This window comes from Spermophilus citellus (genome assembly GCF_964194105.1).
Source record: "Spermophilus citellus genome assembly, chromosome: 4".
Classification (NCBI taxonomy): domain Eukaryota; kingdom Metazoa; phylum Chordata; class Mammalia; order Rodentia; family Sciuridae; genus Spermophilus; species Spermophilus citellus.
Window position 1 is genome coordinate 169,947,215 of NC_138185.1, and position 20,553 is coordinate 169,967,767.

The window sequence follows — 20,553 nt, forward strand, 5'->3', positions numbered from 1 at the left end:
ATTGATACTGAAATTGTAGCTATTTGAAAATGACCTATAGAAACAAACAAGGCAAGTGAGTTGAAGGCTGATTTCAAATGATCTGTATGTTGCTTGTCTACCAGGATATTGCCCTGTGGAGGATTATTGAAATGATAATTTTAGATTTTAGTTCTATTTTAAAGAAATTATTAGAATGGACATACATATTGAATACTTTGCTTTTGTGCATGTTTGAGTGTAGGTGCAAAGAATATATGGCAGTGGGTTGTAGGAATAATCTATATTGTTTTAAAGTGTAGGGTAAAAGGACAATTTCAAAAGGTTTTTGCTTGGGATGCAAAATCAGAAACACAAAGTCTGAAGGAGAGGTAAGAGATCAAAATAATGAAAAAAAATAGCAGCTTGTGAAAGTGGTCTTCTATTTGCTTGCCCTATTCTGTTACAAACATAAAATGATAGGGTAGAATTCAGACTACTATGGCCTGGGGACTGCAAAGCAGGTGCTGACATGTGGCTAAGAAGGTGCACTGTAATTTCCTGTCTCTAGACTGTAAAGGAAAGTCAGGAGCAGGCTTGATAGCGCCAGCATAAATGCCATGGTTCTGTCTTTGTTCTTTAATATGAAAGAGATGAAGCATATGTGTATCCTGTGGGGATTTATTCTAATTGGCTATAATTGTACAGAAGAGATTAAATCCTTTTGAGAGATTATTTTGTATGTGGTAAGGAGCCGGCAAAGTTGAATTGATAAAATAATAAACTAAGAGAAAGGGAAAGAAAAGAAAGAGAGTGGACTTTGAGGGAAATTGATTTTAAAAGAATGATGAAAGACACTAGAAAATAGTATATGGGCAAGAATTTACAGTTGTGTTGGAAGTACGAACATTATGGTCCACTTCTTATAAAAATTTAAGTAATTATTTTTATGCATTCCTGTGGTATGATATTATTGAAATATGATTTGTCTCCTCATCAATTGTTTTTACATATGTGTAAACCTCAATATCAACTTTGCTTTTAGCTCTAAACTTGTTTTAATGTAAGATTTTTCTCCTCAAACCTCATTTATCTATCCCACTTCTCAATCGTCATGTCTCACTCAGATTCACCAGTGCTATCTAAATTGTCAAAGGCAATGACCTTTTGTCTGTGCTCCTCTTAAATGACAACTCTGTCAGAAGAGTTCTGCAGCCTCTTTTCATGCAACTTCTAAAATGCTGCATTTTCTTGTTCTTCTTCTACTACCTCTCAGCCTTTGTAACCATATTAAGGCTCTTTCTTTGGCTTCTCTATTTAAGAATTCATATTCACTATAGTATTGTCATCACCCTCTTAATTTCTCACTCTAATGCTCTGCTGTAGAGATGTCATCTATGCTGTCACTTAAAAGCTCTAGATTTTTATGTCCCTCGATGACTTATTAGCCATTGGTCAGCTCACCATCAGTATCCAAAACTGAATTCTTCACTTTCTCCCCAAAATCTTTATATTCTCCCTTTCTGGTTCTGAGTTCGTGCTAAGAGACCATGTAATATAACTAGGCTATGGAAAGGATGCCAGGCAATCATCAACAGTACAGGAATAACTGTGGAGAAGGTCTGTGTACACAACACTTAATTTAAAAGCCAGATTGGGAAATCACTGTGGAAATGAACAGGGGAGAGGACTCACATTGTTTATTAAATGAGGAAAGAGAAAATAAGAAGAGAGGTCATAGAAATAGTGTGCATATGTGTTGTATTAGAAATTGAAATAAGCAGAAAATACCAATTATTGACAATGGTGATTAAGTATGAAATGTTATAGGAAATGAGGTAAGTTTTATGAATGATTATGACAACTTAAATTAATCAAAAAATGAAAGATGGGCTGGGGCAGTAGCTCAGTGGCAGAATGCTTGCCTACATGTGTGAGGCACTGGGTTCCATCCTTAGCACCGCATAAAATACTGAACAAGGCACGCTGTCCATGTACAATTATAAAAAAATTTTAAAGAAACGCAAGTTTGATTAGTGTTGTGTTTGCTTTTATAAACAAAACTGAAAGATAGCTAAGAGAAAGGCGTAAGTAATACATGCTGTGTGTGACAGGAGGGGCAGTAAGGTGTGGATGACTTGCTCTGTCTCTCTAGACTCTCGACTGCAAGAAGGATGCTGGTGCACAGCGGTTTAGCAATCTCTCCAGGAGAGTTTCTAAGAGAGGGACCGGGGAACATTTGTCTCCCCACATTGTCCATCTCAGGAGCTCTGTTTCCTCCACCAAGAACATAAGTTACTTTGATCTACGGTAAAAGTCTAGCAGCCCTGCAGAGGTAACCTGAATTCCCAGAGAATAAGCACAGGAGGAATTTGAAAGATTTATTAAAGTGCAAGGCTCTTTCTCAGAGCTCTCAGGGAGAGAAAACTCCTAAAACCAAAACAATTGCTGTCTAATAACAGCACACCTTTCAGGACATGTGCCTGTTCCTTGAAAAAACTTCTCTTTTAAAACCTTTCTCATCCAAGTCCTCACTGTAACAAATGCCCCTGTGACTTGGGCTCAGGGTCCTTTTCCTCAAGCCTCTCCACACAAACTGCATGGTGCTTAAGTGGTATCTTCTACTAAAAAAAAGTCATCTTTGATTTAGTTAGCCAAGGCATCAGATTCAGTGTCACCTTGCCTCCTTCTCCCTCACCTCAACACTATTATGTCCTGTTTAAGCAGACTTCTAAAAGGCATCTTTTCTTCATGTCCACTGCCACATCTCTGCAGTGTCTCTCCTCTGTCTGAAGACTACATGGCAAGTTGAGAGGGTGGTGCCAGTGTCAAGATGGGGACTATATTTCAATGTAGTTATTTCAAGAGCACAACAGACACTGTTATAGGTGTACATTACTTATACTGTTGGGGCTCTCTGGAACGTCCTCCTCCTTTTGTCCCCACACCATCTTTTCAATTGTAGGTTAAATGTCACTGAAGTTGTGTCTCCCAGGAAGACTTAGTCCTCCTCTGCTTTGACTTCTGTTAGAGTACCTCTTCTTTTCAGTTAAATATATTTTTTATTTTTAATAAATTGGACATATGCAATGGGCGTTAGCCTTTAGATGTCACAACTCATGACATTAATCTTTTGGATAGCCTTGGGCCTGTATAGCAGTTGCTCAATAAATGTATGCCTAAAAGTCTGTATATGACATAAAAGAATAAAAATGCTCCTAGTTCTTGCTGTTGGAGAATAATTTATTTGTGTTCTTTCTCCAACAGAGAGAATTTGGTTTGACTTTCAAAAGTGTATTCTAACAAGATAAAAGAATGCCTCCCTTTTGCCCTTTTAGATTGACCTCTTGAACCCAAGGCCAACTTGCTCAAATTAAGGCAGCTGATATGATTAATGTTAGGAAAGTAATGAGATTTGGTTTACTTCAGGAAAATTTGGAAGAATATGAGTCTTATGCAATATTTTAACATTTTAATTCATTGCTGACTCTACAGGGCAAAGGGGAACATAACCCTTGGTCCAGTTTCAGGATGATAAATTGAGGATTTTTCTAACAAAGCAGAGGATAAAAGATGTCTTGCTTCTGCTATACTAAGGAAAATTGCATTTATATGTAAAGTAAGTAAATTCAGTGCCATGATAGTTGCTATTTTGCTAAAAGAAGACATTTGTATCATTATACTGTTAGTGGCATTTGCTAAGACAGAAATTTTAAATTAATTATTAAATACCTATTCTATGCTGTGAGTAATATGATTTGAGACAGGTGTCAAATGTGATGCTTATCCTGGCACTGAAGTGCTTAATATCTACTTAGAATGTTTAGAAAAAGGAGGCAATACATGTCTCCTGGAAAAAAAAAAAACAGGGCAGGAAAGTAATTGTTAATAATTCAAGTAGGTGTGAAGAACATAGTCTAGGAATTCTAGAAGTATGGCATCATGAAGAGAAGCACTTAAAATCTTAGTGTTCCTTATGTTCTCGTGGATGATACACTGATATAACAGAAAAATGGGATTTTAGGCTGAATAGTCAATAAGGGGACCCTTTATAGAGGACTCATTTGCCACCCAGGAAAAGGGAATGGGAAACTTTAATGAATCAGGGGGAGGTAGTATAGGTTCTTAGGCAAGAAATCTGATGAAAATAGAAATATCAAAGTAATATTTAATAGTTGTAAGATGTTACGGATTTGGAAGGGTCTGGAGGTGGGCCAGTGAATTGGGACAATGTTATATGAGTTTGGAGAAATTTTACTAGCTATATTGTTGACCTAGTTTTTGTAATCTATTTTGTTTACAGTTTCTCAATCTTTTATTATTCCTCCACTCTAGGTTTAGTTGGGGAGTTACTAAAAGTCCTCATTTAACTATGACAGATGTAGTTTTAGTAGCCACCATGAAGGAAGGAAAGAATGAAGCACTGTCTTTTGTCCATTTAGGCTACAGATAGCCAGGCCACTGGAAGTTCTCGAGTTTTCCTTCTCTCACCTGGAAATAAGACAGTGAACAGAATGAGCTCTAAGGCCCTTTCAGGTCTACTTCTTAAGATAAGTGTTCATCTTATTATTGAGCATCTTAAGTGTGTTATTTTGATGCATACCAAGAAGAATATTTATTGGAAACTAAATTTGGTGAAATATTCCACCCTCTTATAGGATAGGTGGTAGGATCTTGATGACTATAGTACATAGGCAATTACCTTTTCCAAGAATGTGTTAAAATATAGAAGAAAATAGCAGAAAATTAACCCTTGTAAATGTCACAATTTGCCTACTGTATAATTTAAATAGTTTAAATAAAGCTACTTATTTGCATAATGATGCATTTGAAAGATGTATCTTAAAATAACAATACTATGCATTTATTTGATATTAAAACAAAAATAACAAGTATAAATTAGTCTGGGAAAGATGTCATGTAACAGTATAATTAGGTATACTAATAAACATGAGCTATCACTTATTAAGCTAAATTTAGCATGAAAGTTTATTTCAAGGTAGAGAGCTATATTTTCTATTTGACTTTTTTCCTATTTTTATTTTACAAGCATTTATTCATTGTCATTAGTTTGTTAACTTACTATTATCTGTACATGATTATATAAGACAGATGTCTTAAAATAATTACCTTTTTAGAATGACTTATCTAAATTGAAGTCTAAATTTGATCACTGTTGGAAATGATTTGTAGGAAACACTTTGTCAAACATCAGAGCACTAGAGAAACACCAAAGATAAGAATTTCTAATGCCATAAAACCTAACAAACTATTACAATGTCTAGACAGAGTCCAAAAACATGGTAAATAGTTTTTGATAAATTCGTTTTATAAATCAAACTAAACATTTGATTTGTTTAAGTGTCACTTAATTTTCAAACCAATGAAATGATGTATGGCATGAGTTTTAGTTATTTAAAAGACAAAGGAGAAAGGACTTTTTAGCCCTTGGACTTTTTTCCTTGATTCAACAAATATTTAAAAGACCCAGAAAAAAAGGTTTTTATTAATCTATTCTGTAAAACAGTGTCATTGTAATCACTGGTGAGTTTGGTAAAAATGCAGATTCTGGGAGTTTTCTGTGGATACATATAGTCTCTGTGTTAATATCTGAGTTTTGGGGTGTTTATTGTGCATATAAAACATACTTTTCTTGATGCTTTTTTTCTTACCCCTCCTTGCAAAATATTTATCTCATTTGATAATTGGTATTAGAGAGCAAAGTCCTGAATTTTAAGATTGAAGAACAGGACTGTTCTCAGGTGTATAGAAAGAAATAGAGATGCCAGTTGTTTCATTATATATTAACAGGCTTTTCCATCTTCATTTCTGCTTGATATTAAGAAAGATTACAAAAATACATCCTTTAAAATTATCCAATTCTATGGGTGGTCTATGCATTTATGCTATATAAAGCAAAGAATTACATATTGGAAAATATTGTTTTACTTTAAAAACACATATTTTCCCAGAAGGGATTTTCCCATAATTTGACCTTAAACTCTTTTTTTCCCTTCACAGACATTAAATTCATTTTCAAACTCTATAGGATTTATAATCTTCGTAATGCTAAATAAAAATTCCAAATATTCAAGCATTAATTTTCAAGAAAGTGAAGCAACTGTTAAGAATATTGCTTGTTAGCCAGTTGTAGTGGTGCACTCCTGTAATCTCAGTGGCTCTGGAGGCTGAGGCAGGAGGATCTCAAGTTCAAAGCTAGGCTAGGTGACAGTGAGGAGCTAAGCAACTCAGTGAGACCCTCTCTGTATATAAAAATACAAAATAGGGCTGGGGATGTGGCTCAGTGGTTGAGTTCCCCTGAGTTCAAACCAAAAAGAATACTTCTTTTTAGGCTCAATATTTTTTCCCAGTAAATCCTTGACATCACTATCCTTTACATTTACATATAGCCATTAAATTTTCCTTTGGCAAAAATATCTGTTTCTCTTCTACCCCCAAATGTATTGCAAACATTGCAGTGATCATAAATGGAGATGGTCTCCACTCTGCAGTAGTAGCTGTCATCATCTACTTTGTTTCAGGGAACATGTCTTAAAGCTAAGCGTTTCTCATGACCTATGTGAGTTTGCATGTTGAGTGCTTGTCAAGTTTTATTAGACCTGGAGTGCTGAAATAGAAAAAAATTATATTTATGAATTTATACAGCTTCATGAGAACCAAGATTCTCTTGAATCAGAATTTTAGACTTAGGCATCAATGATTTACTGCCTTCTTTAATGCCTTAATTCAGCGATAATCATTTGTTCACATAAACAGGGGTCTGTAATTATCATAAAGTAAGTTGGTGTTCAGTTCTTATTTTTGGCTTCTTACTTGCCTCAAAGGACTCATATAATTAATTGATGAATGCCAATGTCTTTAATTCAAATTCCTTCCCCCCTCCTAATTGTCTTTTTTTTTTTTTTTTTTGCACTACCTATTTTGCACTAGTGTTCCTTAGTATAGTAAAGCTTGTATTTCATGAAGGAAGAAGCTTCATATCTTCTAACAATCTAATTTTACCGTGTGGCTTTGTATGCACAGTGATTTCCATAGGCATCAATTTCTCCCACCTTTCTGTTTCCCTTTACCATTTTCAGAATGTGTTGGTGACTGTTAGATAAATTTGAAGCTTTCTATCTAGCAAATTCTTTAATCCCTGGGGAAACTCAAAGTATTAAGAGTGATGAATCTGACTATGGTGAAGTCTAGTAAGAATTGCTCTTACAATCAAGATGATTCAAGGGAAGACAATTTACTTAGCTTTTTATGTATCTTGTCTCTTTTCTTCCTGACTCGACAGCTCCCCCAACGGTTCGTATTGTGCACTCAGGCTTGGCCTGTAACATTGAGGAGGAGCGCTACTCTGAAAGGGTCTACACTATCCGGGAAGGAGAAACGCTGGAATTGACTTGTCTGGTCACAGGACATCCACGTCCACAGGTGAGTCCCGAACTGTGACATTGGAGAAAATTCTATGACCTTTATTGGAAGTCAAAAAGTATATATTTTAGAAAGTTAGGTACAACTGTGTGTGGGTGGGTATGTGTGTGTGTGTGCGTGTATGCATACTTGAGTGTAACTCAAGTACAAGTTCATGTGCAATACAGAAAAGAGTGGTCATCTCTTAACATCGAAACAAGTATTCATGTGCATGAAACAAAATAAGAAATCTTTGTTCTATATTGTGAGAAATTTAAAAGACACATCTAAGGAAGCTGTTAAAAAGACAACTACAAAAATAACTCCACACAATAACAATTCATATGGCAATGAGCTTATTTTAGAATGTGGAACATGATTTCATGATGACATAATTGCAGCCAAGGAGGCATTTGTTCTGAAGAATGTGATGCATGAGGTCACATGTACCTTCCTTATTCCTAGTCATTATATTCATAGAGAACTTTTAAAAAAATAAATGTTTGCAGGTGCTATGTGCATTCAGGCTTTCAGAGTCATCAGTTTCTTGCTTCCTAAAACCAATTTAATAGCAGGCACAAAAATTGAGACCTTCAAAGGGTACTAAAATTACCAGTAATATGCAAATAAAAAACTTGCAGGAGCAAAAGAAAGGGCTACATATGATGTAATCTATTTAGGTTACATATTTGTGTATAATGAAGAAATCTAATTTAAATAAAGAATATTCAGGATGTTTTACTCATTAATTAACAATTCTTATCATTACAGCTTTAACCTGACAAGTTGAACATTCACATTGACAATCAACTATGGCAGGGGAAAAATTCTCAATTAGTAAAATTAAAAAAAAAAAAAACACAGCTGTAGGAGGAAAATGAAGAACAATGTGGGAATTTCACAAATCACCATTTTAACTTTTCTTTTGCTTCTTGCATACTCAAATCTTAATTTTTAAGGATCTTTTGATCCTATTGTATTGACCCTGGAAAACAAATGAAAGAAAGCATATTATTCTTCACAGAATGAAACAATATATAGATAGATACAGAGATTCACAGACAGACAAGGTCATGGTTCAAATGGAAATGGTAAAATACATTTTATAAAATTAATCCTGTTGGTAAACTGGAAAGTGGTAAATCTAAAAATTATTTAAAAAAATCAAAACTCACAAGAACTAAAATTATAAATGATAATATTTGCTACTAACAGAAAATGAGTTAAAAAATGGCATTCTCTTAATAAAATTAGATTCTACAAAACTTGACCTGATATAATCAAAGTTGGTAGGAAAAAAAGATTCTGTAATAAAACAAAGACAAAAGCAAAAATTATTAAAATTGATACAAAGAAATTGATAAGTAAAGCAGTTTTGTTTAAATATGTATACAGAAACAATTGAGTCCAGTGAAAATAGTTTTATTAAAGTTAAGAAAAATTATAGAATTAACTTGAATATTAGCTCAGAGAAAATTCAGTAGTCCTATAATTTATCATTATTTAAAATTTGAAGACATAAAAATTCTAAAAGAAAAATTTGGAATAAAATAGGAGGGTCCAAATTAAAGAAGCCACAAGGAGCTTTATAATAGGCAGTTTATAAGAGAAGACTCACTGAAATTCCCGTTATCCCCAATATTCTCACACTGAATTCGCAAAACCTGCTCCTTTAAATCCCAAATTTTACTTTTTTTAAAAAAAATTCATTTTTTAGCTGTAGTTGGACACAATATCTTTATTTATTTATTTTTATGTGGTGCTGAGGATCGAACTCAGGGCCCTCACACATGCTACACGAGTGCTCTACCGCTGAGCCACAATCCCAGCCCTAAAAATTTGACTTTTTATCTAACTTTTCCCAAGACTTTCTCTCTCTTCATTTTTATTCCTTCTTAGTATCAGAATTTTCTTATTTTCTCTATCAACACTCACAATCCGGAGTACTATCTTTGATCTCCAGATGATCCAAAATAAGTTCTGGAACAGAAGAATAGATCATTATTTTTTTCTTATGCATTTTCATTTTGGGAACTATTTCAATGTGTTTTGATCCTAAGAAAGACATAATGCTTCAGTATCATTATTTTTTTTTTCATTCCTAGAAGTAATTCTGGTGTTTGCAGGTAAATTCGTTTCAGCTTATATTGCCTGTTTGAAAAATTAACTGGGCCTCTTCTCGGTTAAAAAACTGTGTAAAAAAGGATGACAGCACAGCTGGGGCTTGGCATCCTGGCCCAAGACTAAAGGGCATGCTTTTGGCAGCTAGTCCTGAGGATGATTTTTCCTGGCTGATACCATGAAGCTTTATGACTTGCTTACTTTTCTAATCTGAGTGTGATAATACTTGGAAACACTGGACAAGGGAGAAGTTTCACCTCTCTTCATCACAGTATTTCTCCATCTGCAGCCTATTCCTATGGCCATGAGAGTCACAGAGATTGTCTACTTCTAGAACTATTCTATGGCAACATTTCTTTCTAGGCTCTTTAGATTTTTCTTTCAAAAATATGTTGTTTGGTTATGGGCAGTGCCTGAGGGTTTGATATATCTAAGGGATAGAAATGTAAAGTCCGTGTAATAAAGTGGTTAAGAGCATGATGTTGGAATCAGCCTACCTGCACATAACCTTGGGTTCCCGACAACCAACAGTGTGTATGACCTTAATGTTTCTGCTCTCTGTGCCTGTTTTCTTACCTGTATAATAGGAATTCTAACTATCTCAGAATAATTTTGATGAAAATTTATATTATATATATATATATATATATATATATATATATATATATACACACACACACACACACACACACACACACACACACATGGGTAGAGTCTTATTACATTTGAGAAAATAAATTACATTTTGTTGTAATTTAAATTTGAACTGTTTAATCACTAGTCCGTTTGATCATTTTCACATGTTTATCAATCATTCTTACATATTTGTTTATTGGTTTTTCATATTTTCTATTTTTACCTAGTGTGCTGATTGTCTTTGTTTAGACTCTGAAGACTTTTATATACCACATAAATAAATTTAATTGCTGAGAAATATGTTGCAAGTTTTACTTGACAGGGTGTTGTCTTTAACACTGGTTTTGCTATTTTTGTTCAAGGCTTAGTTTTTACTAGTTGTCTACTATTTATTGTACCTTAACCCTAGTAAATGTTTGCTTTTTGCATAATAAATAGGCAAGGCCATCTTTAGATTTTATAATACAATCACAATGAGTTATTTGATTACTATATAAATATGATCTTGACTAGCAAGGCTTTTGTAGTCATTAAAGTTTTTATTCTTGTTAATCCTCTACACAGATTCCAAAATGATAATCTTACCAGTAATAAAAATCTTAGCAAACCCTGGTAGCCAATTCTTTATTTTGAAATTATTGGTGCTACCTGTGTATTGTTCTTTGCAAGTATTTTATATGCCTTTGTATATATTTCCATATTATTTTTCAGATTCAGTCTATTAAAATTTCTTTAAAAATTCTAATATATTCATATGAAAAATACACATACTAGATTTTGGGTTTATGGCTAAATAACTCAGAAAAAAATCAGATTCCACTATTTATCAGAAATTATCAAATAATATATGTACTTTTAATTGTGGATTATGGAACTCAGTATAGCTTACTTTTTTTCATCTGTAATATATATGTGTGAACTGGATATGTCTATCAGCATGTGAGAAAATCTCCAACTAAACTAAATATATTTTTAAAAATTAATATTTAGATATAATATGGGAAGAGTTTAGGATAAACATTCAGAAATTTATTGTCTAATATTCCACATCAATAGCTTACTTTCACAATCTCCCCCTCACCGTGTGTTCACATGCGAGCATGCGTGCGCGTGCACTCACACACCCACACACACACTCTTTCTTCTATAGATGAGACAGATATTTACTAAATTTATGCTAACATGGGTAAATGTAATCATCACAGCTTGTTTAGGAGAAAGCACTTATTGTTTTTTGCTGCTTGATATTGTAACCTCAAATAATTTTGTTTCCATTGATTTTAGTTTAGTATCAAGTTATTTTTTAAAAAAAAAACAACACATTTATATACTAAAAAAATTGTAATGTGTTTTACTCTCAATGCATCAAAATTAATCAAGAATTTAAAAAAATTAATTAAAACACTAACAAATACAAAGTCATTTTTGTTTCTCAGGAGATCTAAGCCTATTACTCTTTTTCAAGAATTCATCCTTTGTTGAATTCTGTGTATACCCTTTGTGCCTGAAAGAGACATCACACATTCTAGAAACTTTCTAAAAAAAATATCAGCACTATGTACTTAATAACATAATACATATAGATTATTTAACTGAGTACATATAATATAAATGCTTTATAAATAATAAGCATATTTTTGATTAAGTTATAGACACAAAATATTAGCTTCTTTTGTAAACTCTGTAATTCTAAGCTACTACTGTCTTCAGTATACAATTACAGTTAACCAATAGAGTAGATGGAGTATTCCCCCTTATAATTTTGAAGTTAGCTGGGACCATATGCAAATAGATTTAGGCTGACAAATTATGGGTCCAGATTTCAGTGGTGTTTGGCCAGAAGGATTTAATATGAAAGCATTCTTACTTGACTTGGGCTTAATTATTCATGAGACTACCTGGAGTCAGTTTTAATATGCTGCTTTGATATTTTTTGACATTCAGACATCATGATGAGTTACATTAAGTAAGGTAGAGATACAGGAACTGCCTTCATAAAATATGAAAAGTGCTCAGAAAGCTCAGAGAGGTGGGTATGTTAACATAAATTTATTATATAGGAGTTATTTTTTAGCAAGTTCCCAAAGGATATTCACTCTGAGAAATGCACTGACCAGATGCACACTGGCATCTTTTAGAAGCTCAGAGATTACTGTTGACTACAGAAAAGATCTGCAACAGGAAATTCTGCCATGGAAATAGGATCTTTAAAATCAAGATTATAGAATTCTAAAATGGCAGAATGTGGTAGTAGCACTTCACCAACATTCTCCATGCAGATATAAATGAGCAAAAATGTCAAAGTTGTAGCCAGAATGCTTTTATCAATAGGATTTTATGGTAATGGATAATAGATTATGATGACTTTCAAAGTGAAATTTGGAAGTAGCTGGGTAGAACTAAGCAGACAAAAATGTTACCTTGCAGAGGTTGGTGTTTTCCAACACAATGGAAAATCATGGCCATTTATCAAATTTCAAAATCTAAACTAGTTCATCAGGCCAATATTCATTGGTTAAAGGGGAAGCCAGGTTTAGAGGAAAGGTCTAGCAATATCAACAAAATTTACACAAAAATAGTGATTGTTTCCCCAAAAGTTTCTGTGGTCATTTTTCATAGCAGTTTACATGAAAGAAAAATATCAAGACTTTTGAAGATTTTTAAGGTACAGAGTTAGAGCTAGTATTGAAATCAAAGGGCTTGTGGTATTGTGTGGTTAGAATGGGAATTTATACAAAGCAGGTTACACATGGAGTACTAGCCCAAATAAGGTGTCCCACAGATATTTATCCCAGACTCTCAGTCCTGATAGGGATGGACATACTGATCAATTGGCAGGATCCTTACACTGGTTTATTTGACCTTTGGAATAATTCATAATCTTTCTGGTAGGAAAGACCAAGTAGAATTCCATAGAATTATACATCCCAAACAAATATATTAAATCATTAGTGATGCTACATCATAGGGGAAATACCAGATTATATGCTACCATCAAAGACTTGACAGTGAAGAGTTAATAGTCTTTATCATGTACCATTTTATATGTGAGATACCTAAAAAGTCAATTGGGTCATGACATGTGATGGTAAACTATGGTAGACCACTGGACCAAACAGCTGGACCAGATATGATAACTTCACTGAAACCAATCAGCATGCCTCTATTCCTCCCTGGTATCCTACTAATATTTGGGGAAAATGTGTGCTTTTCAATTATAATCAAGAAAGGAAATTAAAATATTGCTTTTATGTTGGACAGATAGTAATACATATGTGTGAGTCTGCCCTAATCAATTTAACTCTCATTCTCTGTAATTTTAAAATGCACAGAGAATTTTATTATCTTGGTAATTGTTTTAGTTGGGTTTTCATTAGTGTGACAAAAATACCCAACAAGAACAACTTAGAAAAGGGAAAGTTTATTTGGGGCTCATGGTTTCTCAGGTCTCATTCCATAGAAGGCCAACTCTATCGCTTTGGGCCCCAGGTGAGGCACCACATCATGGGGGAAAGATCCAGTGGAGGAAAGCTACTTAGCTCATGGTGGGGTCAGAAAGCAGGAGAGAAGAGGGGAAGAGGTCATAGAGAAGATGCACAGTTCCAGGGAATGCCCCCACTGACCCACCTTCTCCAAAGTTACCCCCTTGTCAGTCCATTCAAACTAGGATGGACTGATTAGGTTGTAGTTATCATAATGTAATCTTTTTACCTGTAAATATTCCTATATTAGTAGGAACTTCTGGGGGACATCTCACATCCACACCATTACAATAATATGCAGAACACTGTACTTGTCTATGATATTTATAAAATCATGGCACGTTTTAACTTGTGAATAGGAATTAGTATGTGCTTTGGATGCCTCAGTAAGATATGTGGATGCCAGAGAGTGATAGAAGTTGATGCTCTTCATAAGCCCTACTACTGTGGATTAGATCCAGCATAATATAGGCCTTTTTGGATTCTAGAGGCTGCCTATACTACATTTAAAATATTCTTCCAAGGGACTCAGCCAATTAACTGTAAAGGATGTCAGTTTCCAGTGTAGCTCAGAGGAAGAGAGGACTCAGTACCAACTTCCTTGCTGCTCAGGCAAAATGATCTATCATATTTGATGTTGAATATGGATGCTCTATGGATTCTTTGTTCAATCCTATGAGGAGAATCACAGCACAGAACTTTACATTTTTGAAGTGATACTGAACTTTCTAAGCAGAGCACTAATTACTGTTTAAAAAACAGCTCTTTAGTAAACAGAGAGTAGGATCCAGTTGCTATATATTCCTTTCTTTTGTTCCATGATCAGGTAGTTCTGGGACACATTCTACGTGACTTCTCAATGGGTTTCAGTAGAATAGAGCCCCATTCACTCTCAGCAATGACCAACGCTTATATTAGTCTTTCTTCCTCCCCTGTGTTCCTGTTCCCAATCCCCTGCTTTGTTTCTCTGGGATTAGTTCCCAAAATAAACTTTCTACTTGTAATGTCTTGACTTACATTTCCTTTTCTGAGGCAGGATAAAAGTGTAACTGGATCCATACTTAATAAGGAGTGTAGCTATGTACCTGACCTTAGTGTCTTCCTTGCTGCACATCTTGTCCTCTTTAGCTGTGATCTTAAAGTATTGTACTAATATTTTTTTCCTTTACACTTTGTAAAGGAGAGCCACAAATTATTAGCTAAATTTTGCTTTAATTTCTTGACTTTTACCTTACATAATTAGCAAGAGTATATGTCTTAGTCCACTTGAATATTAAAACAAAATGCCATAAGCTGGGGGGTTTATAAACAACATGCATTTATTCCTTCCAGTTCTGGAGGCTAACAAGTCCAAGAGCAAGGTGCCTGCATATCTGATATACTGTGGATGGTCTCTAACCTCACATAGAGGAAGCAGCAAACAAGCCCTCTGGGGTCTCATTTTATAACAGCACTAATCCCATTCACAAGGACACAACCCTCATGACCTAATTATTCAAAGTTCCCATCCATTATACTGGCACCATGGGGGTTAGGATTTCAAGGTATGCTTTTGGGAAGAACATCAATATTCAGAGTCTTGCAAGATAGTCTATGGATTTCCAATTTTTCCCCTCAGCTCTTAAAAATATATCTTTACTTGAATTAAATCTAAGTACTGAAAGGTTACAACTTTGTGCATAAGGAATTTTGTGAGAGAGGGATTTATGATATAAATTATGGACTCAGGATTTGTTTGGGTGTGACAACTTTGCCTCTTACAATCTCGCAGAATTGCATCTTTTTAGAGATCACAAAATGGGTGTCAAAATAGAAAATCAAAATAATTAGAAATACAACTTGAATGGAATTTTGAAATTAGATGCCTCCTTCAAAATCTATAATTTTAGTGAAATATATTGTTGGTATGAGTAATAAAATCATAACCATGGTTTTGCCAAAGCAGTTGACATAAAATAGAATGACTAAAGATTATCTTGGTCTTTGAAGAAGAAAATACTGCCTATCAATATATAATTAAGATACTCTTGATTGTACACTTCATAGCTATAGATGATTAATTTATTAATTCTTTAATGGAGATGTTCTGATTACATAGGCATTGATTAATTGTATTTTGTATCTTTATTATTAGAACAATACTCTAATAGTAAAATACTAAAATACTCTAACATAATTAAAATATATTTACTTAACTGGGTAGATTGGTAAAAGTAGACATCCAACAGCATAATTTTGTCCTTACATTTTTAATCTTTTTTGCTTAGTAGTTATTGAGCTGTCAACAAAACCTTAATATACCAATCCTAACAAAGCCTGAAGTGAATTTTTTAATGATGGAACATCAAGTTAATTGGTAAATTTTTATGATTCTGATGTTATGTGTATGCTCTCAGTGTGTGTGTATGTTTGTGAGTGTGTCTGTATGTGTGTGTGTGTGTGTGGGGAGAGAGAGAGAGAGAGAGAGAGAGAGAGAGAGAGAGAGAGAGTGTGTGTGTGTGTGTGTGTGTGTGTGTGTGAGAGAGAGACAGACTATGTGTGAGTCCAGAAATCAGCAATTGTAAATGATTTTTTATGGTTAAATCCATTTCTAAAAACTAGCAATATGAATATAGTAGTGGTCTATTTGAATCAACTTTATCATTTTCACTTGTGGTTTAGTACATTAAATGTGTCAATTAAAACAATTATATTTACTTGAAATTTCAAATCCCATAATGTAATGGAACAATCCTTGGAATGACTTTAAAATATAATGGTGTGAAATTTAGGTTTAACAGTTTCTTACAATTATAGACAATCCTATCTGTTCACTTACATGCCCAAGAACGTGCTGTCAGTGTAATTAATAATCTATAACTGTACTGGTTGTAAACATGACACATTTATTTTAAATTAGTCTTATCACAGCTTTTCTTGAAATGCTCAGAGATGCTTCAAACAAAATCAATCAGAAATAAAAATCTTTCTATGATCTGAAAAAGTTAACTTATGCTCCATAATGGATATGCGAGTATTTTCAGGACTGAAAAATGATAAAACAGTTATTAAGAATGATTCTATCAATTCAGTTTTAGAAATTCTTAATCTTCTGATCTAAGTGCCAAAATCTTGACAAAAAACTAAAAACAACATTTATTTACCTGACAGTTTTATCTTTTTCCATCAGCAAACATTGATTTCTTTCCTTTTCTGCTTCTTATGGTACATGAGAAAACATTATCCTGTACAACTTGGACCCTTTTTTACTTAACTTGCCTATGGCAAAAATCATTAAATGATTTGGATAGGTTTGAGCAGGGCAAAATCCTAGTTAATTAGTACCTTCTCTGTTGGGTGTCATAAAATTCTATATTCTTTAACTTGTAGGCATTCAGGTTTGCAGTACTGTAGCAAATAAAAGTGATCTTTTGCATTGACAACATGTAGAAGTAGAGCAACTGATCTTTTTGGATAACTCTTTGCAGAGTTATAGCCAGTTGAGCTTACAGATTATTTTCGAGTTTTTTGAAATAGCACAGAAGAATTTATTTGTTACTATGTAAATATAAACATATTTCATCATGTATAAAATCTTCATCAGCCAACATGCAATACTAATCTGTCTTGTTCTCTAACTAAAAAAATCATATAAGTACCTAAATTACATCATTGCATACACACTAGTTTTCTAAGACTTCTTTAAGAAAGTGTCTCAAACGAGGTAGTTTAAAGCAACAGAAATTTATTCTCTCACAATTTGGATGCTAGAATCCCCAAATCAGAGTGTCTGGAGAGCCATTCTCTCCTCTGAGATTCTGGGTAGAAGCCTTCCTTGCCTCTTGCTACCTTAGGGTGGTAGCCTCCAGTTCTTGGTGCTCTTTGGCTTCCTGCTGCATGACCCCAGCCTCCACCTCTATCTTCACATATTCGTTGTCTTCACCTGGTGTTTTCCTTGTGTAAGACACCAGTTGTATTGGATTATGGATTCACCATACCTCAGTATTCTCATCTTAACTAATTACAACACTCTTTTTCCAAATGTCAACCCAAATAATAATCAGAGATTCTCCCAAGAATAATAATATTCAGGAGAGCATTACAATGGGAATATGTGTGATATTGTAAACTATGGTTGTATCCAAAGATTATAAGGTAAGGAAGAGTTTTTAAAGGTGGCATGAGAATTGCATAAGGTATTTTGAGGCAATGATCCTCTGCTACAAAGACTGATAACAAGGGTGGTGTCAGTACAAGATTAAGCAGACATTTTTTGCACAGATGTCATTGTAGAAATCTATTTTGTGAAAGGTTGAAGTGGTCTTGTGCAAGGTCATGGTTCTGGCAGTCTTCCATGAATAGTCCTTGCTATCAAGCATGTATACATAAGATCCATCCCCCACTTTATAGTTTTCTAGCTAGAGTTTCTTCCTTCCTTCATTTATTTTTCATTAGGGCTTGAAAAAAGTGACTCCATTTTGATTCTGAGAGCTTCTGGGGATTAGGATTTCAAAGTATTTGGAGGGGAACATAATGCAATCCATGACTCATATCATTTGTTCTTTTAAATTAAATTATTCATAGCCTTTACTCTGGGATTACCATTGAAGACTGTTGTACAACTTGGTGACTCTAGTTAATAATAATGTGGACTTGAAAATTGAAGAGTATATCTTGAACATGCTCACAACAAAAAAAGTGTGCAAAGTCATGGATATGTTTACTTGCTTGATTTAACCATTTCAAAATACACACATACATCAAAACATCACATTGAATACATGAGTATATATGATTTTATTATTTATTATTACTTTAATAAAGGTAATAAATGAAATATCATCCATGTAATGATTGTTGTGCCTTATTAATCTTGAAAGAAGTGGCAGTACTTTTCCTACCAATTTTATATTTCTTTGTCCCTTCTAATTGTTTCCACCTCTTCCTCTTGGATCAGTGAGTGAGTAAACAGCTTGTCACTGCCTCTAAAAGCCTTGATTGGTCTGACAGGCTTACTTAAGTGCCCCTTATTTGTGGTCCCAGAATAACTGGCCATTTCCCTACCATAATATATCACAGTATGTTGCTTTAGAGAGTAAGTGAGATTGTGAGCTCTGGAGTCAAACTGCAGAGTTTCAAATTCCACCTCTTCCATTTTCTATCCCTGTGAATTTGGGTAATTTATTTAACATCCCTTTTACTTTTTTCCATCATGTACAAAACAAGCCTAGTAATAGTAATTATGGGCCAAATAATATTATGCAAAAAAGACATATTAAAACAATAATGGTTTTAACCAAGTAATAGAATATTCATATTTTAAAAAATGTCTTGCCTCTCTCTGAGAGCTTCATACTCCCAGAAAGCAAGGACTGAATTTTGCATTCCCATTTTCTATCACATTAATGTGCTTGAGAGGGTGACTTGCCTGAGGCTGTCCTTGTTTGTGGTGGTGGTTCTGCTGTACTTGTTAATACTGTCCTCTCTCTAGAGCAAAAGTGTCCTGCTCTGGAGGAAAAATATATGGGATCCTAAACATAAAAGCTTCACATATAGAGGGTCTCAATTGTTTATTCAGTGAGTGAATGTGACAGACATTATTACTTTAAGTAATTGTTCAGTAATCTGATTATGTTGCTTTTAAAAAGTGCTAAATTTTATTTGCCTCTGTCCATGCCATTTACCTCTCAGCACTGAGCATTTAAAGACACCTTGGGATTCACTTGTGTTTCTGAGGCACTGTTGGAAACTGTATACCTCTATGCCTGTAGGAATGCATTAAATGTTCCCTTGATGGCCTAGGAGACTTAATGCATCTTCCTATTTTACTATTCAGCCAGGACTTAAAGACACTTAGGAAATAGGATCCAGTAATATGAATCCATTAAAGCCCTTCAGTTAGAGAGAATTCTAACTTTAAACACTCCACAATACTTTTTTTTAGAGAGATAGAGAATTTTTTTAGTATTTATTTTTTAGTTTTCGGTGGACACAACATCTTTATTTTATTTTTATGTGGTGCTGAGGATCGAACCCAGCACCCCGCGCATGCCAGGCGAGAGCGCTACCGCTTGAGCCATATCCCCAGCCCCAAGATACTTTTGAAAATAGTACACTTTCCAGTGTAGACAGAACACTGAAACATTGGCCTCTCAAGGGACTGTAGCAAGTTCACATTGTATCAGACAAAAACATGGAGATGCATTGCTTATAGCAAATTACAAAATCCTGATCCTCTGTTTAAACAATGTTGAGATAATGGAAACCTGGTTTTCATCAGGAAAGTTAAAAAAAAAAGTATATCATAGGAAGTAGAATGGAACTAGACAAAGTATACACTAAGACATATTTGACTTCATATCAACGAGTAGGCATGGTTCATTTTGTGAAGAGATGGCCTCCCGATGATGCTCATCTGACACAACGCCAAAAGCTCAAACATAGTTCCTTCACAAGAGCAGGGTATGTGGATGCCTGGGTGATCTATAGGTGATTTTTTCTATGACGTATTAACTTTTCCTCATCTGTCTTTCAATCTCCTGATGGTGAATGTTTATTGATAAAATTGGTAAATGTTCCAATGATATCCTGTAATATCAAGCTTATTAGTCTGATCATTACTAAGCATTCTAGCCTAGCTCTAGAGTAGTTTGATCTGCTCATTGATTCAAGTGAAAGTTCCACATATAATCTCTTTCTTTTTAGATATTCATATACACTAAGTCTACAACTCCCCTCACAGCCATTTAGATTCTCTCCTCTGTCCTCTGACAAACACAATAAGTCATTCACTTGATTTGTGACTATGGAAGTTGGCTGCTTAATCTAACATCCAAAACAACAACAAACAGTAACAAAAAACCAACAGTAAAAACCAACATTTTTATTGGGTTTTGTAATTTCATTATGAATCTTTATGTATGTGATCATGGTTCATGCTTAAAACTCCTTGAAT

General features: G+C 34.2%; 1 protein-coding gene across 2 annotated transcripts in view; it reads left to right on the forward strand.

Moving 5' to 3' along the window:
- MDGA2 (MAM domain containing glycosylphosphatidylinositol anchor 2) overlaps positions 1–20,553 on the forward strand; it is a gene marked incomplete at both ends in the record, with an annotated part of 775,899 nt that overhangs the window by 342,038 nt on the left and 413,308 nt on the right. For both annotated transcript variants that reach the window (XM_081292268.1, XM_081292269.1), the window contains one exon: positions 7,262–7,401. In XM_081292268.1, coding sequence (XP_081148394.1) covers positions 7,262–7,401 — 140 coding nt within the window. The remainder of the gene's footprint in view (positions 1–7,261; positions 7,402–20,553) is intronic.